At 53.6% G+C, this 20,757-nt stretch overlaps 10 protein-coding genes across 10 annotated transcripts; 5 read left to right on the top strand and 5 right to left on the bottom strand.

Moving 5' to 3' along the window:
* Positions 1-717: 717 nt before the first annotated feature.
* HETIRDRAFT_428008 (uncharacterized protein) lies at positions 718-3,078 on the bottom strand (the record flags this gene model as incomplete). The annotated part of the gene is made up of 9 exons (XM_009549748.1): positions 718-883; positions 951-1,102; positions 1,198-1,853; positions 1,908-2,023; positions 2,077-2,186; positions 2,248-2,461; positions 2,525-2,601; positions 2,682-2,876; positions 2,935-3,078. The coding sequence occupies 9 exons, from the start codon at positions 3,076-3,078 to the stop codon at positions 718-720; spliced, it is 1,830 nt and encodes a 609-aa protein (XP_009548043.1).
* Positions 3,079-4,518: 1,440 nt separating this feature from the next.
* HETIRDRAFT_322548 (uncharacterized protein) lies at positions 4,519-5,535 on the top strand (the record flags this gene model as incomplete). The annotated part of the gene is made up of 1 exon (XM_009549749.1): positions 4,519-5,535. The coding sequence occupies one exon, from the start codon at positions 4,519-4,521 to the stop codon at positions 5,533-5,535; it is 1,017 nt and encodes a 338-aa protein (XP_009548044.1).
* Positions 5,536-6,132: 597 nt separating this feature from the next.
* On the bottom strand, positions 6,133-6,530 carry HETIRDRAFT_103854 (uncharacterized protein; the record flags this gene model as incomplete). Its single annotated transcript, XM_009549750.1, has 2 exons — positions 6,133-6,407; positions 6,448-6,530. Coding segments are annotated over 2 exons (358 nt in total), but the record flags the coding sequence as incomplete, so codon positions are not given.
* Positions 6,531-6,546: 16 nt separating this feature from the next.
* On the top strand, positions 6,547-7,284 carry HETIRDRAFT_410302 (uncharacterized protein). Its single transcript, XM_009549751.1, has 2 exons — positions 6,547-6,649; positions 6,722-7,284. The coding sequence occupies exon 2, from the start codon at positions 6,937-6,939 to the stop codon at positions 7,168-7,170; it is 234 nt and encodes a 77-aa protein (XP_009548046.1). The 5' UTR covers positions 6,547-6,649; positions 6,722-6,936; the 3' UTR covers positions 7,171-7,284.
* A 1,675-nt stretch (positions 7,285-8,959) lies between these two features.
* On the top strand, positions 8,960-9,969 carry HETIRDRAFT_103853 (uncharacterized protein; the record flags this gene model as incomplete). The annotated part of the gene is made up of 5 exons (XM_009549752.1): positions 8,960-9,130; positions 9,214-9,340; positions 9,404-9,625; positions 9,679-9,806; positions 9,865-9,969. 5 exons carry the CDS (start codon positions 8,960-8,962, stop codon positions 9,967-9,969), a joined length of 753 nt encoding a protein of 250 aa, XP_009548047.1.
* Positions 9,970-11,886: 1,917 nt separating this feature from the next.
* On the top strand, positions 11,887-12,719 carry HETIRDRAFT_322777 (uncharacterized protein; the record flags this gene model as incomplete). Its single annotated transcript, XM_009549753.1, has 2 exons — positions 11,887-12,112; positions 12,169-12,719. 2 exons carry the CDS (start codon positions 11,887-11,889, stop codon positions 12,717-12,719), a joined length of 777 nt encoding a protein of 258 aa, XP_009548048.1.
* Positions 12,720-12,900: 181 nt separating this feature from the next.
* HETIRDRAFT_117335 (uncharacterized protein) lies at positions 12,901-14,217 on the bottom strand (the record flags this gene model as incomplete). Its single annotated transcript, XM_009549754.1, has 6 exons — positions 12,901-12,991; positions 13,044-13,198; positions 13,225-13,357; positions 13,578-13,702; positions 13,862-13,981; positions 14,038-14,217. The coding sequence occupies 6 exons, from the start codon at positions 14,215-14,217 to the stop codon at positions 12,901-12,903; spliced, it is 804 nt and encodes a 267-aa protein (XP_009548049.1).
* A 1,473-nt stretch (positions 14,218-15,690) lies between these two features.
* On the bottom strand, positions 15,691-16,214 carry HETIRDRAFT_434984 (uncharacterized protein; the record flags this gene model as incomplete). Its single annotated transcript, XM_009549755.1, has 2 exons — positions 15,691-15,974; positions 16,031-16,214. 2 exons carry the CDS (start codon positions 16,212-16,214, stop codon positions 15,835-15,837), a joined length of 324 nt encoding a protein of 107 aa, XP_009548050.1. The 3' UTR covers positions 15,691-15,834.
* On the bottom strand, positions 15,691-16,835 carry HETIRDRAFT_386004 (uncharacterized protein). Its single transcript, XM_009549756.1, has 4 exons — positions 16,719-16,835; positions 16,323-16,663; positions 16,036-16,268; positions 15,691-15,960 (listed from the first exon to the last, which is right to left on the bottom strand). Exon 2 carries the CDS (start codon positions 16,556-16,558, stop codon positions 16,346-16,348), a length of 213 nt encoding a protein of 70 aa, XP_009548051.1. The 5' UTR covers positions 16,559-16,663; positions 16,719-16,835; the 3' UTR covers positions 15,691-15,960; positions 16,036-16,268; positions 16,323-16,345.
* Positions 16,836-17,937: 1,102 nt separating this feature from the next.
* On the top strand, positions 17,938-20,737 carry HETIRDRAFT_322593 (uncharacterized protein; the record flags this gene model as incomplete). The annotated part of the gene is made up of 4 exons (XM_009549757.1): positions 17,938-18,114; positions 18,222-18,431; positions 18,493-19,911; positions 20,180-20,737. Coding segments are annotated over 4 exons (2,364 nt in total), but the record flags the coding sequence as incomplete, so codon positions are not given.
* Positions 20,738-20,757: the final 20 nt, after the last annotated feature.

Raw genomic sequence — 20,757 nt, forward strand, 5'->3', positions numbered from 1 at the left:
GAGGGGAAGCGTCGGGACTGTCTGTCAGCGCGAGCAATCGCGGCGCTGGCATGGGCACAGATATTTGACATTTTGACTTACCTATATTCCAGCTCTCTGGATCTCTCGAAATAATATTTTACTCTGTTTGTATCTCTCCGGGTGCGTTGTTGAATCCAGCGAGGAAATGAAAAGTCGTGTCTTGCGATCATTGTGGTGTGTGATGAGAAGACTCGGTCAGCTCGCCGGGCCGGGCATTCGCGACTCTGCCAGGTCCGATGGTTTCTTCTTCTGCGCCACATCCCCCACTCTCTTTTCAAGCTTCGTGCCATGAAGATCATCGGTCGCGCACGAAACCTGTTTTTGTGCATGGATGATGTCTTCGATTGATACTGTATTGGCTCGGACGTTCGACAATGACGCGGTACAAGCGCCTCTGACACTGTAAAAGAGTCCTGGCAGATGATGTACGAGCTTCATTCCTCTCTCAACGACGACTGGCACAGTCTCGACTGCTCCGGATACGCGTCAAATTCACAGCGATATAGCCCTATCAGCTCGGCTCTCGCGCGCGTACGATCTTCGCTGCTTCGTAATGTCCACTGTCTCAGTGATTTGCAACACATCAAAGTGCACGGTCAATCAGTCTCGACAGTGCCGACATAGAGAGATGCGAACGGGATCACCCTCACGCGCAGGCTTCGGCTCGAACGTGCTGCAGGACATACATGGACCTATCTAATCAGTCCCCAACACCCCCGCAAGCCCCTTGCGCAACCACGTGTACTCTTTGACTTTGAACTTGGTCTCACCTTCTGGCAATATGGATACAGGTAGAGGCGCGTAGGGAGACACTCTAGGATCACTCCTCGGTACGTCGTGTCTCAACTCGATCTTCCCGGGTCTAGAAGTGAAGAAAAAAAGTAAGCCAACAGTCGCGGTATCGTGCGTTGCTTCTCTACCTGGCATACATATCCTTCATCTTCTTCGCTTTCGTGGCCCACTCTTTACGGGACAGCGCATCTGTCTGCTGTTCCAATCGACGTGCCAATGCAGATGCAGCGTCGCTCGCTTTGACCCATTTGATTTCGCCGAGGCCGTGACTAGTCAGAGCGTGATCGATCTGCGGACGTGATTAAACAGTCGATATCCATACCTTACATTGGGTGCGAGGGCAAGACGTACCGCTGTGTGCTAGCCCATCGTGACGCCCCTCACTTTAGGCTCACACGCAATGCACTGAATCCGGGCGTCCTTCTTGTACATGTCCCCCCATGTCGCCTTCTCGGGGTTGATGCCGCCAGCGCGCATGATGTCTCTCACCCGCTCCGAGATGGGAGAAACCCCCAGGTGCTCTGAAGACCACGGCTCTCGCCCGAGCGCCCACTTCGCGGCGTATTCGTACACAGAGCATCCCAAATTCGGCCCAATGGCGACAGGACGGAAAACAGCGTTCAGGCACGAATGCGCGAACATGGCCGAGAACGGAAAATATCCCTTGCATTCTGTGCAAGCGAAGATGGCCGCGGGGTGGTCGAGCGTCTTGTACTTTTTGTGGATAGGCGCGAACGCAGCCAGCGATTTGACCAGGCGGGCCTCCTTCGACAGACGCCACTTGGACAACAACTTGGGAACCGTCTTACACAGTCGATCCATGGAAGACTGCGCTATGTCTTCGGAAATCGGCACGTTGAGAACTTTCTGGGCTTCAGGAAAGAGCAAGATGTCGACGTAGTTGTTGTATACAATATCGGGGAGCTCGCGAGCCATCAAATTCAGTCGCAACACCAACTCGCTAAATCGGCTTTGGAGAACCAAGACCGTTCGAACGTCTTCCATGTATTGCACGACGACGTCTTGAATGCGGAGCCATTCTAAGTAGGTAACTCAGTCGAGAAGAGCTGGGTAAATGAAGAACCTGACTGCACCGTTGTCATCCAGATTGCGGGGAACGTTGACGAAATGATGGTCTCCTAGTGCTCGGTTCACCTCGTACATAGCAACTAGCTCTTGGTAGCCCATACCATTGAGGCGTTTGCTGATCCTGAAAGCAAAAGGGTCTCAAAAGGGGGTCTCGGCGGTTGAAACCTGACTGACGCTTTGTATCTTTGCTTGATGGCCAATTGGTCTGCCTTTCGTTTCCTCTCGATCAAGGCCTTGCGTCCTTGGACCCTGCGCATGTTCACTTGTCTCACCCAGAGAATGAACTAGAGATATTTAAGATGCATGAGCTATCAGTGATGCCCGAAATCACGGAAATAAACGAACCCTGGGGTCTAATTGGCTTCTCATATCAAGAACATGGCACTCCTGATTTAATGGGGAGAGCGATCGGAAGAGCTTGCGTAGGTGCGCGACGAAGACTTTGTGAACAAGAACGATCCGTTTGTCCCCGCGTTGAATGGGGACTCCTATGACAGACGTGGCTTTTTTCCAGACATCTTTACTGATTCCCTGAGGGCTCGACGGGGCTTTGTAAAATCTGATTCAATAACAGGTTCCTCAGTATGGAAAGACAGGCGTGAACACCGCAATGAAAACGCACAAGTCGTCGACGCAATTGTCACAGAGGCGCACGTGTGTGGGGATATAAATTTGAGTAAGCTCTTCGGAAAGGCAGTTCTGGAGAGATAACAATGAGGACCGGTCCTTTACGGACACCGTGCGTGAATCAAGAAGGATGTTCGAGATTTGTGACGCACCTGGCAGAAATTTTCTGTCATAAGTCTCACATAGTAAAGGTGATAAATCCCTTTGGGACAGCTGAGGAAGTGGAGACCGTGTCGTATGGCCGTTTTCCACAGAGAATCAGAAGTTTCGCGGGAGAGCAGAGCGCGGAGCCACTTGTTGATGTATACAAGGCTCGATAAATCTTTGGGATATAGATATTGGAGGACCTGAAGACGATCAGATTGATGTTAGATTGATATGTTTGTAAGTCAAACGACGTGAAACCTCGAAAATGAGCTCAAGTGGCAAGGACAGAAACCCGGTGGTAGTCAGAGCCTCGCTCGCGTTCGGGCTGTCGGATATCGCATTGTTTCGAGCTGTACTGGATTTTTGAATCTTTAATCGCTTCGAAGCGCGCCGAGGAGGCATTGTGCCAGCGGACAAGCGCAAGCAAATGAGTTCGCCGTCTCGAATGCGACGCGTCGTAGCGGCACGTGAGCAGCACCCAATGGCAAGTTGCCACCAACTGCGGTGTACCTGCAGCGAGCACAGTCCCCGTTCGATCTTATGCCTTGATTGAAATTAAGGGACTGAAGCGTGTCCTCGATCTCCGTACAGTCGCAATGCATTCAAATTTCGCATTCGATCGAAGAGCTCGAAACTTGTTTTACAGCTTTGGTCTGAACTCTCGCTCGGTTACTAGTCTCCCGTCTTCGACAGGATATACAGCGCATACGCGGGGGAGGTCACTGGTTTGATAAGAATTATGCTCTGGGAGATCGCATACGAATATTCCTTTTCATCGCCTGTGCACCGACTCGGTGCATCTGTGAGTGCCAGATTATTGCAGTTCGTTTTTCTATTGATGAGCAGTATGCATCGCATGACAGAGGTTTACTCCAAAATTCTTTAGACAATTGATCGCAAGCGCCGCATACGGTCATCTTCATATCGACACCGCGGCCTTGATACGTCGCGGTCAAGAAATTGGCTAGGACACCAAAGCGCCCCCTATCCCTTTCCTGTACTCGCTTGGCACGCAGAGCCGCGCGCTTCGTCATCGCCGACAGAGTAGGTCAAGAGCGATGTCCGCAGAAACCAAACCAAATCTCGCATTGTATGACAGATGGCGGGATCCTCTTGTATCTTCGCGAAACACATCCAGAATCTGCTCGTTGTAATCGCCGAGCACGCAAGCGTGCATGCCGTGCAAGACCTGCATCCCGTCCTGGTACTCTTGATCGTCAGTTGACCCATCTTGAGCTACATGTCGAGCCTGACGCGCGACTCTCCCGGAAGATGATGGAGATCCACCAACACTGGTGCATGAGCGAGCACGAGTCAACGCAGGTGGTCGCAAGCGTCCTGTCCCACGATCCAAGCCGGGGGGGGGGGGGGGGGGGGGGTTCAAAGTCGTTGACGAGGCCATCGTCCAGCTCGTTCATAAAGAGCTCGACTGTGCGGGCTTATCGGGAAGACGGGTGAAATTTATTCAGGGTCCTAGGTCTTCCGAGGTGGGCGACGGATCGCCGACAACGATGCACAACGTCTTGCATGTCTCGCCACAGCAGGTGAAGTCCATCAAGCCTACTCTCTCTTTGATGACAGGTCAACTCATTTATAGACAACAAAGCTGACAGGGAAACGAACCTCCGATCCCTGGCCACCGTCAGCAAGAAGGGGCGCGTCGGGACCCGGACGCCTATTTCCATGCGCTGTCAAAGATCGATACCTCAGCGGGTCTCCCGTGCCTCATTCGGACACTGACCAGTCGATGTTCACGAACCGCGTCCACATTTCACGCACTCCCTGCAGGGCGAGGCCAGGCTGATCTCCAAACCCTACACAACGGGCACAGGAGTCCCGTGAATGCAACACAGAAATCGCGAGCGGCACAAGGAACCTGCGCACCCTGGGAAGACCGCCGCGGAGCTGCGCTGGCGCACGTGCCCTTGTCCCGAGATCCAAGACACGGTGCCGATTGCTCGGGTCCCGTCCTCCAACCTCGCACTCGAAAGAGTCCAAGACTCTCCGCTAGCACCATCCCATCCCATCCCATCCACCATCTCCGACAGCTACCATACAAAAAAAACACTCTATGATACAGCACGCATCGCGTCGCACCAGGCACTTCTTCTTCTCGGACGTCGCTCACGACGCCCTGAGCGCCTTGACCCACTCCTTCGCGCCCTTGTCCAGCATCTTCTCCAGGTCCTCAGCCACCAGCCGCCGGTCGGTCTCCACGCCGCTCAGGTCCCCGCCCAGCTGCTCCCCCAGCACCTCCAGCACCAGCGCCGCCAGCTCCCCGCCGCGCTTCGCCACGACCACGACGGCAGGAGCGGGCGTCGACGGCCCCGGCCCCGGCTCGCCAGCGCGCTTGCTGTCAGCGTCGACCTCGAGATTGCCCTTCGCGGTGTCGGCGGCGGCGGCGGCGGCGGCTCTGTGCCGCGGCGCGGGCACGAGCCCGCGCGGCGCGCGGTTCCAGCAGACCTCGTGCAGGCGGTAGGACACGGGGTCGAGGCGGGCGTCGGGGACGAAGGCGAGCGGGATGGTGGAGGAGGTGACGCCGTTGGTGATGGCTGCCGCGCGGGCGGCGCCGGTCCAGGAGGAGGCGGCCCAGACTGCGTTGATCTCGAACGCTGGGTGTGGGTTAGCGCGTGTCCCGTCGACGGGAAGGGAAGGGGAGAGAGGGGGAGGGGGAGTGATGGGAGGGAGGGGGGGAAGGGGGACGTACGTCCTGTGACGAATGTGAGGACGTCGAAGGCGAGGACGAACGGGAGGAGGCCGGTGGCGATGACGCCTTGCTTGATGGCGCCGGACTTGGCGGCTTTGAGGAGCGCGTTGAAGCGCTGCTGGAGGTCATCCGCGGGGAAGTTCGACGGGTAGAAGAGGCGGAGCTGGGGAGGGGGTCAGGTTTAGAAGGGTGGGGAGGGAGGGAGGGAGGGACAGAGGGAGGAGTTACCTCGCGCAATTTCTTCTTGCCGGGGGTGCGGACGAGGAACTCGATGCGGCTGTTCTTCGTCACAGACATGCCTTTCGCGATCAGGCCCACCGCTTTCGCCTAGCGCCGCCATGAGCACAGCAGCGGCCGACGCCCGCACATTGGTCGCTCGAAGCGCGAGCGCCGGGACGGCGGAGCACGCACCTTGAACCCCTTGCCCTTCTCCCTCGCCTCGCGCTCCTCCGCCTGCCACTTACGCTGCGCCTTGTGCGCGACGCTCTCCTTCGCGCCCGGGGCGGGCTTCACGAGCGCGGCGGCGAGCGGGGCGTAGAGCACGAAGGGGGGCACCGCGAGGCGGTGGCGCTCTTTCTGCGGGAGGTGGGTGGGCTCGGGGAAAGGGAAGAGGAAGGCGATGGTTGGGTGCGATTCCGGGGGGAGGGAGGAGGAGGAGCGCGGGGAGCCGTGTGCGTCAGGGTCGGGGTCGGGGTCGGGGTCGGGGTCGGGGTCGGCTGCTGCTGCTGGGTTGACGGCGTGTGTGGGTGAGGGGGAGGGAGAGGGTACGGTATCGGGGGGGATGGGAGCCTTGGTGTCGTGTGGAACGTCTGACGAGGGTGGATATGCTGGGACGTCGGACGAAGGCCGAGGCTGGGCCTTCATGTCGTCGGATGGCGATTGCATAGTCGGCGTGGATGAATCAGACGCTGTCTTGTTGGGTATCTCGTCGACGGGGGGTCGACGGTGGGCGTGGAAGCGGAAGTGTGAGCGGGATGAGTGGAGCGGGCGTTGACGTGCATCGGGGGAGTCAGCGGAGCGGAGGCTGGCGGAGGAGGCAGTCGGACCGCCGGACAGAGCCGGACCTCCCCGGCAGCTGCCGCAGTATGTTGAACTTCACTGCATCGATTCCCAACACGCCGACTCCTGCGACCACCTGCGACCCCATGCAGATTCAAATAATCCTCGTTCAATCCTTATTTTTCCTGAACAGAGGCACAATCTTGATGGCCCGCGCCTTGCTATCAGAACCTGCGATACTGTTTCGGTCTGCGCAGAGGATGGAAGGTACGTCCATCCTTCATTTCATTTCTCCACCCAAGGTCATTTTTATCAACGATCTCTTGGTATTTACCCTAGAACGATCTCCTTTCTCCTAGCTACAACTGCTTGAGACATAGCCCTATGCTCTCATGGTGAACAACAGTACCAAATCAGCACCTTGTCGACAATAAAAGTGAGCTCTGCCATGTATCGAAATACTTTGGGCTACATACTCGGAAGTGCAGACGCAACTTCGCGGCATTGGTCCAGGCAAGCGAACTTTGGTCTTCGACCAGCCTCGAGCGTGTTTCATGCAAGGCCTCGATCTGCGGCTCTCATCCTCCCTCGACTTGCCCCGCCAAAACTGTAGGCCTTGTACCTTTAGTTTAGCCCACGGTCTGGCAGCTACAGCGCCCATCGTTGGTTTATTGTTGCAGGAAAAGTCTCTGCGCGGCGGTCAAATTCCCGATGCCGACTGTCGAAGCTCGACTGTTCCAGCTAATGAATCCGCCAGATCGGTATGGTCCATTAATTCCTGGGCATGATGTCTAACATCGCTACTGCGTATTCACGGACGCATTCTATGTAGCACTGCAAGAGTCACGGACGCATTCTATGTAGCACTGCAAGAGACTCTGAAATGTGACGAATTTATTGAGGTTTCCAACCCATGTCCCTCTTGTCTGTGTCAATTTCCCTACTGGAGTCCCTCAAACCTCGCTACAGCGGTAAGTCGCAGAATCTATTCGGGGATTTTGACCCAGGATCTGCTGATCTTTGCGGGGCAACTGTTGCCATCCGCGCGCGCGAACAATGCGCACCACTATATTCTGTGATCCCAAATTTCGGTCTTCTGAGTCTCGACGGGCTCTTTCGCTCCTAGGAAATCACTATCTGATGCCGCGTCAATTATCCCGTTCAGGGAGAGGTCTCGTTCGCAAAACCGGCATGTACGGATACCGACGATTTTCTCCACTCCGCCTCCCTTGAGCCGAAGAGCAGCTTTTATGCCAGCCTGTACACTAACAAGGCTCGGCGGCCTTCTTCGCCGAGCATCCTTTTGAATTGCGCTGTTGCACGGGAAGGCGCTTGCCCACAGCACTTTCGAGACTATGGTGATGCGGCGGTGATGCGCCATGACGAGAAGCCCTTTGTTCTTGTCCTTACGTCAAGGCACAGGCATGACCTGGCAGCCCGAGAACCTGCGTTTCAAACCCTCAGAGGACATCGATAAAGGCGCACAGCACCGCTATGTCTAGGTGCGGCTAACGCCCCACTCACGAGCCGATAGCCGCACAGGAGGCACGCGAGTGGATCATCGAAGAAGTCCAAAGCATGGAAGGACGTCGAAAAGGAGGGGCGAGGGGCACGTCAGGATGTTGGTCTTCTCTGTGTACCTTGTTTTGTGTGACGCGTGCCGCTCGCACCCACCGCCGCCCGTTTGTATTTGACATCGTTTGGAGACCCACCTCAGAGTCAACATTTGAGAATCGTATCATTCTGTATAGATGCTTTGAAGGGGGAAAGTCTGGCCGAAGTATACACGACATTTGCTTGCGCCTCAAGGCAAGGATAGCAACCCCGCAATACGTAGCTCCCTGGACAAGGCTGCGGTCAGAACCGGCTAGAACCTCGCGTTTATTTGTAAGTATCCCAGAATGGTATCTCGCCCCAGCCACGGAAGCTACGAGACGAAGCGAGCCAGAGATCGAGCAGACCACGGCTTGAAAGCCTCGGCAGCGCGGAAGGGGGAGGCGAAACCTTGTAGCCGGATACGTCTTGATGGGACAATGCTCCCGGTGTCTCCGCACGAATGCGATCCGTTCACGCGCTCGTGAATGGGAGAGTCGGAGAGGGCCAGTCCTTAGGGTCGCGCATTGTCCCAAATTCCAAGAAAAGGCTCCGTCGCCTCCGATGTTGTCATGTGCGCGACTTTATTAGCCATCTGTCGGAGAGCCCAGACGATGCGCGCAGACCATGAGTTGCGGATTGTAAGAGCGATAACAGGGAGACCATCAGCGTACCATTGTCTCTCTCGCGATGCGCATTCCGCATGCCGTGCGCGCAGGAGCCGTCGCAAGGGATGGACAATGAAAAATTGATAGGGGTCTGAGTTGGAAAAAAAGAAGAGGAGATGAAGCGTGCTCCGGAGGCGCATGGATTGCTCCCGCCACTCACCTAACTCGGACACCCACTCGCGAGGCGGAAATGTAGCCCTCTTGCGACGAGGCGCGAGAAGCGTACGATTCTGCGGCCTGCGCCGGCCCTTTGAGAGCTTGCGAGAGGGGCTTGAAGCGAGTTCAATAACCCTCCCTGAGCCAGACCACCACGTCTATGTCTTACCACCTCTACCCCACATTCAACACTCAAGGCTGGGAGGAGAGCCTCTCCTCGATGCCGCAAGAGCAGATGGACTTCGCCTACACCGAGCCCTTGGATGAGCACCCTCCCCTCGCCATGAATCACTATGGGCCACCAACGGAGGCTCTGGGGTACGAGCAATATGTATGATTACTTCTCGTCAACCGTTTTCCAGCACAACACTAATGAACCCTGCTCAGTGGCACCCCGCTGTCGAATGACGATAGGCTGCATGCCACCCCCAGCCTGGATACACAATGGCGGGGCCCTCACACGTCGTCAGTGGCGATGTCCATTGCCCCCAGCAGATGCTGCCGGCTGGGATAGCTACTATCAAGCAGCACCGCCAACGGCGTACGCGCCCACATACAGTGAGCCATCCTTTCCTCTGAGTGCTTCGTACTCGTTGACCGACAGTCGCGTCGGCTCTGGAAGGGTCGACGAGTCACGCCGTACAGCCCCAGTACGGTGCCGTGGAGATAATGGAGCCATCTACTGTCGGTTCAAGCGCGCCGCCCACAGGTACGAGCGTAGAGGTCGTCACAAGCCTCAGACGCTCACAACCGGGCGTGCACCCGGTCCTATCGCAACTAGCGGGCGCTGTCGCAGGTCCAGCGAGGTCCAGCAAAGGCTTCGAGGGTAGCACCCTCAGCCAGAAAACCAATATATCAAGACGATCCGTCCGCAGGAAGACTCCTTCGAACAAGAGCATTCCCAGGGCTGTAAAGACGCAGTCCAAAGGGAGGTCCCGCACGAAGGCTGCAACGCCGGCGCCCAAGACGAGATGAAAAAAGACATCATGCCTCACCGCAAAGTACAAGTGCGTTGAATGCACGACGGGCTTCGGGCGCAAAGCCGAGTTGGCCCGACATATGCAGTGGGAGAAGGCGCACAAGAAGGGGTCGCTCTGGTGCGATCAGTGCCACAGGGAGTTCAATCGGCCGGACTCTCTCAGCAATCACAAGCGCACCATTCACAGCTGATGCCTGCGTGCAGAGGGGGTGGGTGGAGGCGGACAGTGAGGTGAGTGTTGTCTTGTCTTGTCTTGCCAATCCATTCCATCGCTCTGTCGTCGCACTCCGCTCGCGCGCCTTTATAGATACCTTCCCTTGCTCAACTTCACTTTCTCTCTGCAGCAGGCCATCTGCGACATGTGAACGTCCACGTCTACGCCCGCATCGATCCGATGGAGGCTGTCTGCCAGTGCCGCGAGCGATGAGCGCGTACGACGTTGAGGGGAAGGGCTGATTTTTCAAAGTTCACTTACATGGGTTTCGTCCTGCAATACATCGCTTTCCTCTGTTGCCATCTTTGCGCCATCGGATCTAGTGAGGGAGTGGAATGTTGTCGTCGAGTTGTGCGACGAGAAGACTCAACCCGAGACCGGGCCGGGCGTTTGCGCAGTGTTTGCGCGGAGTGCTGAACGTCTGTTTCCTCCGCCGCTCTCTTCCGCCATCTTTCGCCACCTATCGATCTCGTTGATGCCGCCGCAATTTTCAAGGCGAGCACAGGAGATCCTAAAGCTTGAACCTGAGACACATATCTATGCTTTCATCTTTTTCAATAATTGTTCTACGCTCTGATTATTCGAGCACAAACCTGCACAAACTCGAAAAAAGGTCAAGGGTTCCTTTATCATGCAGAGCGTATGGCCCATCCTGCTCTTCAAATTTCAATCTGATTCTCCGAAGTCATCATCTTTTGTATATCTCCTTTCAACGTCGTATCCGATGCATGTTGCTTCTCTCTCCTATAGTCACTCGCCACCTCGACCGAGAAGTATTTGTTGGATAGTGGTATACTATATTTATACAACTGATATTATCCCTCCGATCATGATACAGCTTCCAACATTGAGGACATGTAACACTTTCTTGCATAGCGTTCATGAGGCAGCGTACAAAGGTATCGCCTATGGAATGCCCTGCAGATCGTCGACGTGTCCCCGGAAGGCGCAGGTAAGTATTCCGTAAGTAGGTGAGGACAGACCACCAGCCATCGATTGAACCGAACAAAAGTCCAAACAAAGCACCACGGCATGGGGGACCACAGCAACACGGCGGGAGGGGGAGGCGAGATCTGTAGCCGAACACGTTTTTTCTCTCAGGGGGCGACTGCATCGTTGCCGCTGCGTAAGCGGGGAGTGTTCACACACTAGAAAATTGGGGCGTCGGACAGTAAACCAATCTTGTGGGTCGCAAATTGTCCTAGAAATGAAGCATGGGTGTCCAGGAGAGTGGTCCGCTACCGTTGCCCATCTTCCCCCGCCGTCGCAGTCAGGTCCTAGAAGACCGACATTGTCAGGTACGCCGTCTGTCAGCTGTCTGTGAGAGGGCCCAGACTAGGTGTGTTGAGCACGAGCTTCGGATCGGGAGAGTGATAACAGAGAAAGCGCCAATGCCCCATTGTCTCTCTTGCGAGGCATATTCCACCAGCCGTGCATATGGGGGTCGTCGAAAGGAATGAACAATCTAAAGTTGCTCGGAATCTGGGTTGGAAAAAAAAGAAGAGGGGATAAAGCATACTCCGGAGACGCGTAGATTGTTCCTGCCACGCACCTAACTCGGACACCCACTTGTGAGGCGAAAATGGAACCCTCTTGCGACAAGGAGCGAGAAGCGTACTTCTCTGCTATGCCGGCTCTCTTAAATCCTGGGAGAGGGATTTGAGGCGAGCTCAACAATCCCCCTCAGCCATACCACCTGAGCCACACCACCTTATTCCATGCCTTACACCCACTACCCCACGCACAGCACTCAAGGCTGGGAGGAGAGCCTCTCCCTGATGTCGCAAGGGCAAACGTCCTTTGCCTACACCGATCCCCCAGCGGAGCAGCCTCCTACCCTCGCCATGGGTCAATGGGGGCACCACGCGGAGGCTCTGGGGTATGGGCCCATCGTATGCTTCGTTTTTGCCCACCGTTTGCCAGCACAACACTAACAAATCTCCATTCTCAGTACCCCACGATCGAGCCCGAGTGGGTTCCGGTCCAACCCCTGCCGATGTACGCAATGGCGGGGCCCTCACACGTCGTCAGTGGCGATGTCCATTGCCCCCAGCAGATGCTGCCGGCTGGGGGTAGCTACTATCAGGCAGCACTGCCCATGGCGTACAGGCCCATGTACGGTGAGCTACCCTTTCCCTTTTAGCACTTCGAACTTGCTTACTGACCGTCCCATTAGCGCACGAGGAGCCTGCAATCCCTCACTACTCGCACTACGCCGTCCAGCCCCAATACGGTGCCCTGGCGATGTCAGAGCTGCCAGTCGCTGGTCCAAGCGCGCCGCAGGCTGGTACAAGCGGAGATGTCGTAGCGAGGCTTGCGACCTCTAAACGGCGCCTGCGACTGATCCCGCATCAGCCAGCGGGCACCAGCGAGGGCTTCGAGGGTGATACCCTCAACCACACAAAACTTACATTAAGAAAGTCTGTTCACAGGAAGGCTCCTGCGAACAAGAACATTCCTAAGGCTGTAAAGGCGATGGCTAAGGGGAAGTCCCGCACGAAGGCTCCAGCGCCGGCGCCCAGAACGGGAGGAAAAAAGACGCCATACCTCACCGCAAAGCACAAGTGCATTGACTGTACGACGGGTTTCAAGCGCAAGGCAGAGTTGACCCGGCACATGCAGTGGGGGAAGGCGCACATTGAGAGGTCGCTCAGGTGTGATCAGTGCGACAAGAAGTTCAGTCGACCGGACTCGCTGAGGAACCACAAGCGCAACGTTCACGATTGATGCCTGAGCGCAGAGGCGGAGCGGGAGGAGATGGAGAGTGAGGTGAGTGTTGTCTTGTCATGCCAATCCATTACATCGCTCTGTCGTCACACCCTGCTCGCCCGCCTTTATAGATCTCTTCCTTTGCTCAACCTCCCTTTTTCTCTGTAGCGCACCATCCATGGCATGTGAAGGTCCTCATCTAATCCCGCATCGATCCGATGGTGGACCTCGGGGCTGTCTGCCAGTGCCGCGAGCGAGGAGCACGTGCAGTACGACATGGAGGGGAAAGGCTATAGATGTTTCAAAGATCACTCACATGGATTGTATCTTCCACTATCTCACAATGCATCGTTTTTCTCTGCTGTTGCCTCTGCGCCATCGGATCTAGAGAGGGGATCGAATGTTGCGGTCATGTTGTGTGATGAGAAGAGACAGCTCGTCACCGGGCCGCCGCCGAGCATTTGCGTTCCTTTCGACTTTTCTTTCGCCACTCCCAGCTTTCCGCCACCAGTATCAAACTCACTTGTACCGCCACCATCTTCCACGCAAGCGCAGCAGCTGCAAGATCTCTAACTTGAGCATCAGCAGCGATACTGACAGTCACGACGATTGTTTTCTGTTTTGTGTTTGTTCGAGTCGTTGCTTCTCTCCTAAGGCTGTGATTGCCATGCAATGCTCTGATCATTTTTGTGCCCAGCTTCGAAGTTCTTAATCCATCTGAGCTCGGTTGGCTCTATCTTATGAGTGATTTAGGATTTCGACGAGCACATTGGCCGAGGGCTTTTCGTTCCGCAGGGTGTACATCCTGCTCTTCCAATCTTACTCCGAAGAAAGCCGGCAATCTCGATTCCTAGACCTTGTGTGTATTATGCTCACGTTATTTCCGATATTTTTGCAGAAGCAGCTCCTTTGAGGAATACCCAGCGACACTGAGCACTGCGCTCCCACGAACTATCCTGCGTGAACCACATCCGATTATTCTCGTTCGTTTCACGCCAGGCCTTCATCAGAAAATCGGCAGATCTCTTAGGTGGTCTGAGATGTCTGATCTCTGTCTGAGAGTTCTGAGGGCTTCTGTCGCCTCTGGGCATTCTGAACTCAGATATTACTCAGAACTATCCAGAATGATAAACAGGAATTGAGAACTGGCAGTAGCATACTTGTAAAGTACTCAACCTTTTGAACTTGATCCGCGCGGACATCGTCCCGCCCTCTACTATGGATAGTCGATCGGACGGGATCCTGGATTCTTCTTGCGTGTCTCGTCCTTTTCCGGGTGTCTGTCGATAATCTGAGTGAGCAGTTGCCGATCAAGAAAAACCCTTTCGGTCTGTACTCTCGGATTTTCCTCTCCATGCGTTGGAAACGAGAAGCTATCGATCGTCGTCACCAAGAGTGCAGCCATGGACGTAGGGACGAATGTTGTGGAACTTATCTTATTAATCCCTCTCGCATCCCTATTGACGCGCATACGGATTGATGTCGACGTGATGGATCTATCAGCGAAAGCGCACATATTGTTTCGTTCAAACCGGATCGGAAATGATGAAAAGAAGTCAATAAAGCTCACTGCAGTCAGCTGGTTGTACGCCTCTCGCCTTATACTCTCCAGTGATACAAATCCTGCGACTCGACATTGTCTTCCACGACGTTCGTTTGCCGAGGTCAAGGTCGCAAGCGCGGAGCATCATGGTATATCGTCCTTTCCGAGCTAGGGTGGAGACCGACGCCCCTGAGTTCTGATAGCCAATACTGACAGCCAAACACTTTGTCGCATACGTGTACATACAACGATGTACACGATGCTTTGAAAATTGCGACGACCCAGCCAGTGACAACGTCGACAGTCGACACGACTGAGTCTAACACACTGCGCAGAGCCAGACAACCGGATCCTGCCGTTCATGCCGACCTTTACAAAACAAGACTGCCGAAGCTCCGAATTTGGACCTGGACTGCCAGTGGACCGCGTTGACCGTCTACCTCAGGGGCTTGTACAGTGCGTATCAGGACCCCCGACAATCCCGCCAGAGGTATGTTTTTCCCACGGTAGTGGTGCGGCGCGTAGCGCCGCAGCTCTGAAAATTTCCGGTAGTGTAGAGGCCCATTTTGGGACCATAGGTCTATGCTATTTCCCGGTAGTTTTGCCCATTTCGGTAAGGTATGATACAGTTCCGGTAGTCAGAATCTGGTTCAAACAAAAAATATACTCCATATTTACTGTGATTTTAGCCAAAATTCTGTACAATGAAGTTTGCCTTAATCATCATAACCCACTTCGCGTCCGTCACATTGCACAACACCCTATATCGCCTCGCTCATCTCGCAGCTTCGCAGCTTCTCAGCTTCTTTACCTCAGAATGGAAGTCTTGATTCTTGACGATGACGAGATCCCTACACTGGATGTTAAGCAATGGATCGGTGTTGGCCAAAAATTTCCTGCCAACCCTATTGATATTCCTCCCGAGCTCCAGGCATACATCGACAACCACATGCAGATCCCCAACCACCACGCAGTTGACCTCTTGCCTCGAGATCATCTTACCATACATCAGTTCATTCAACTCCCTTTACCATACCAAGATTACAGCATCGTAGAGCAGCCTGCAAGCACCATCTTCCGACCTGACCTGCCAAATGTATCAGCATCTTGTTTGTCTGATAGAAGTATCCCACACCGAGAGTTCATTCATGCCGCTGTGAAACTAGCTAGTCAAGCCATCCTTGATGGTGCACAGGCGGTTCAGGATCCACGATACCTAGGGGCGCGACTGCCTTTATGGACAGTCACATACTGGCGCAAGATGGATCGAATTCTCGAAAAGCAGAGGGCATGGGAAGATGCTGAAAGATGGGTGTTGAATCAGCCATTCAGCGATACCACTCGATCGGTCGCGACTCAACTGAGGACCCTTTCCTGGTCGGCTACCACTCCTATCCCCGGTGCTTCGACATATTCATGTACGGCAGATTTTGCGATAATCCTGTCCAATAGAATGGTCAGTACAGCTATTGTCGACATGATGGCCCATTGGGTCGCCAAAAAAGTGTCAACTGAGAACGTTGATGCGCAAGTTACCGTCGTGGGCCTCGAGTTTTGGAATGAGCTCGAAAAGGCCAAGAACCGGACCTATTACTCTTCATCACCATCGCCGCGGTTCCTCAATAAGCTGGAGCAGACACTACGTTCGGAAAACCGCCGCTTGGTCTTTCCGGTGTTTTTGGCAAAAGAGAAGCATTTTATCGCAATGCAAGTGTGCTGTAAAGAGAATACTATAGTTAGTGGTAAATCTACACATTTGCATCATCTTAAGAAACAAAGACTGAACCAGACCTGCAGGTGATAGCTTGTATCACCAAGGCTTCATAGTCCCTGCCGAAATCGTGCGCAAAGTGCAGTGGTGGGCGGAGGCGCGACTGGGGGGAACATTCAAGTGGATGGGTGACACCCTGTTCCACGCTGATCAACCCGATTGGACATCCTGTGGGTTTTATGCTGCGAGCACGATCCATTATGCTATCTTGAAAAGCTTTGTGATGGAGGATGTGCCGCCTGCCATAGAACGACTGGTTTGGTTCAGTCGTTTGGTAGACTTGCACTTGGAATTGGTGAGCACTTACCTTGTCATGCTCTCGACACCATCTCAACTTGGCATCGTGTCTGCAGATTGACACCCCCGGTCAAGAAGCACTGAATCCAGTGTCACTTGTGGCGCTCGCAGCAGATACAAATCTTCAAGGCACAGAAAAAGATAGGCTTGAAGAACTCGTACCTCGTCAGATCCATACAGATGCAGGGGAAGACCAGGAACGTACTTGGGAGCAGACATCTGAGGACGATATTGACTGGGAACCATCGCAAGCCTCTTGGCTATCTGACAATGAGCTGACTACTGTGACCCACCCGACATCCACAACGACATCCCTCGACAATGTAATTGGTGGACGAGATTCATCTTCAACTATAAATTCGACATCACCACTTGTTGCGCACAGTCCTGCTCAAAATACACTCACCAGGGCCTCAAAGCGCCGGGAACACTTGACGATTGATGACTTCTTTGCTCGGAAGGGACAGGTGTTGCAAGAGACATCTGGTGTTCAAATAGATCAGCAAGAAAACGAAGAAATAGCAAAGAAACGCACACGGAGCGCATCCACCGCAGCACAACCTGGGAGGGAAGCCAGTTCAGGACACGCGGCCTCTTCCCACACGAAGCGCCCACGCAATGGGGATCTCGAAATGAACACTCTGCGCAGCACAAATACCCAAACTCACACTCGTCTTGTCAATCAGTCTCTGAATGACCATAGTTTTGTCTTGAATCTGCGCAAGTGGGAGAAGTTCCGACAATCAATCCTCGAGCTTGATCCAAGGGCAGTGTTTCCTCGAGTAACTCCAGAGGACCCATGGCAGGTTCGTTTCGTCACTCACTTCCCCTGTGGTCGTCAACTTGAGATGAGGGAGCCATATAATACGGTTGCCTTCAAAAATCATGTGAAAGGGACGAACAAACAACGTCCATGCACTGGACCCCACAAAACTCTGCCCTCTAGCGGTGGATCACATCCATTGACACTCTACTTTGCCCCCACTCCAAAATCCTCATCAGAAGCTTCTCCCTTGATTGATCGTCCATGTCCTGGTCTACGAGCACAGCACTTTCCGGCAGTTGAGAAATATCTTGCTCGCTCGCGTGCATCAGGTGGCGGAGGACCGTCGTGGTCCCAGATCACGAAGGAGATCTATCCTTCGGTTCAAGGCTACTCAAAACTCTCAGATGCCACAAAGAAAAATGTGCGATTGGTGCAGCGCACTCAACACCAATGGCAGAATCATCATGACCTAGAGCGAGTCGTATCGACTTCATGTTTGAACTTGGTTCGTGTATCTAAGAACATCAAGGAGGCTCGCCTTCCTGCATGCGCCTCATGCATGGCAATCCTTGAAATTGCTGCCTTTAAGACAGCTTCATCGCTTCCTATTCCCGATGACAGAAACCGTAAATTCACACCGCTTGTACATACAGACTCAGATGCTCGTGCGGTCGAAGTATGGAGCAGAACACATGGTATCCAAGCTCTCATCACGGCCTTCAAAAAGGTGTGATTTGTATATCTTCGTGCTGCTCTTATTCAAAGCTTATCGTTGTTACAGGATCCTTCTAGCCCATGCATCTTGTTTGCGAAGGGTGTGACAGAAGGCACATTTGACAATGAGAGTGTCTTTGTCGATCTCGTGAGCGCCATGGTTCAAAAAAAGGACAGAGAATTGCGAAGCATTGGAATGCAGGGATTCAGATATGCACCCGACGTCGTACAGTTTGCGCACATCATCAATATTCACAGCCCTCGTGCATATCAGGCCATCCGACATTCACTACCACTTCCTGACCCTCGGACTCTCCAGTATGTTGTCTTCTTTGCACATTACTCATAATTCTCATTACTCTATCACTTAGGAGGCATCGAGCCATTGAGGCAAGATTTCCAGTTGGTATCACCGACCGCACACCAAAGCTCATCAAGGATTATCTTGACAAACTCGGATGGAAAGGCCCTGTTGGACTCTCATGCGATGACACCAAACTTCTGCCCGCTCTACGGCCATATCTTGATCATGACGGTAATTACTATGTTGTAGGAGGTGTCGGACCTCCGAGGCTCTTGACCGAACCCAACATCCTCACCAATGCCATACGTCGAGGAGAGATCGAAAAGGCTACGAAGGTCAGTTTTATTGCAGTGGTACGCTAGATCACATTAAAACCAGGGTCTCTGATATACCTAGATTCGAGTGTGGTGTGTACAAGTGCCAATGCCGAACATCCCTGCCATTGTCACTGCTGCCCTTGGTATTACAGACAGCCTTTCAGCCAAGGATTTACTTCCTTACCTCCTTGAAATTGTTGATGGGCTGCTCAAACAAGACATCAAGGTAGTCTCTTATGCTGCCGACGGAACAGGGACCGAGCGCTCGCTTCAACGACTATTCTGTAACACAGCCACAGGCACTCATTCATACATCATACGCCATCCCAATAACACTTCAGGTCGAGATCTAGACCTTCGGATTTCGCGGTTTGGGACTCAACGACGCCCAATAGCAATGGTCCAGGATCCGCCACATCTGCGAAAAACCCTTCGGAACAATACTTACTCGGGTGCGCGGTTGTTGACCCTAGGCAACTTTCCAGTATTATACTGTCACTTCCGAGAGGTAGCGCAAGCAATCGATGGTACGTTGTACAACAGGGATGTCGAGAAGACCGACCGGCAGGATGACAATGCTGCCACACGATTCTTTTCATCGCATACGCTCGAGTGGATGGTCAAAAACCGGCCTGAGTGGGTGGGACCCATCATATATGTATTCGTTTTTGGTGACCTCGTAGATGCCTACGAAAATCGTCACCTCACATTGATCGAGCGCGCGCACATGGTGCTTCGTGCACATTTTTTTATGGAGGCTTGGGAAGATTTCTTGGATTCTGCTGGCTATCAAAAAGGAAAGCATCTCTTGTCCCATGAAGCATGCGATATCATTCGTTTTGCAACGCGCGCTCTGCTCCAGCTCATCATCATCTATCGTGACTATTTTGATGGTACTGTCTACCCTCTCCTCCCTTGGCTTCTCTCCACGGCCACTTGCGAGCACGTCTTTGGGATCTGTCGACAGATAGTCAAGGATTTCACGCTTGAAGAATTTCATTATATGGTACCAAAGCTCAATGTCCGTCTGCGCGAACATTTTTTCTTTTCAGAAAGCTCCGATGGCAAGGCTCGTGCTAACGGATATAATCATACCTATACTGACAGCCGTCAAATCAATCTGGGGGCTCTGGCGACATACCCAACTGACGCAGAAATCCAGCGTGCAGCAAATGCGGCCTTCGAGGAAGCGCACTCTCTCTGGGAGGTTCTCGGAGCCGACAACCTTCGCACCCATCAAGCTCTCGTCCCTCGTCTACCCTCTGTTAGATCATGGTTCAATCCAGATCTTAACTCTCACCACGACGGCCTTGCTACACATCTATTGCACCCAGATTCTGACAGCGATACCGACGATAAAATTGAAGATTCTACAGACAGTGATGATACGTTAGATGGAATATTGGATGCCACCGGAACAGAGTCAGAAATGCACCAACTCCTATCCGCCATGGAGTTCCTAGAAGACGAAGTCACATCGGTCCAAGAAGATCAGCAGGTCAATTCCCTAGCATATGCTGCTACGGCTCTCGCGGTTCAGAACACCATGGATATGTGAGTTACAGGTACTCTCTCCTGATGTGTTCTATTCACGTAGATTCATTTCAAGACAAACTCTTCCAGAAGACCCTCCTCAGATGTATAAGCGGGATGCTGCGGCGCTTGGTGAAGCATTAGCGGAGTGTCTGTCAGCTGTCGACGACCCGAATCAGCACACATCTTCAGCCAAACGTTACACCACTATCGACTTCTCGACGATGGTCAAGCTTCGAGATGCTCACCAGACTATCCAAGCCGACAAGGGCATTCGTTCCCAGGGCAAGGGCAAGACACGGGCACCGGAGGAATCAGAACGGCAAGCACTGCTGCGGCAGTACAACGAAATTCTCAAGATTCGGGAAGATCGGGGCATAGGTACAGGTTTGGAGCGCATGACGAGGTGGCGGCATCCAGCTCCTGGCGGACGACAAGGACACATCAACGGATTACCTGCCCAAGAACCAGCGCCAGGTGCAGCAGCAAATGCCGCCGAGGTCTCTACAAGTAAAGCTAAGAAGGTAAGTGTTGATTCTCCGTCGTATCCGTTGGTTGTGAGGTGTGCTAACTTCTCGCAGATGCAGATGCAAAGGAGGACGATTTGTCGTAAGCATAAACTGCCGTCTTTCGTAGAGAATGCCAATATCACACCGGCACTTCCACTTGTGCAAGCAAGTCATACCTTGGAACAAGGTAATGATGTTGAGCTTAGTGCCGGGGCATCCTTCGGGTTTGTCTTCCACAATCGAGAGATCTGGCTTGCTCAGGGTAGGTCTATTATCTTCTGAACCTCCTTGCAATCTGTTTA

Source organism: Heterobasidion irregulare (assembly GCF_000320585.1).
Source record: "Heterobasidion irregulare TC 32-1 unplaced genomic scaffold scaffold_07, whole genome shotgun sequence".
Taxonomy (NCBI): Eukaryota; Fungi; Basidiomycota; class Agaricomycetes; order Russulales; family Bondarzewiaceae; genus Heterobasidion; species Heterobasidion irregulare.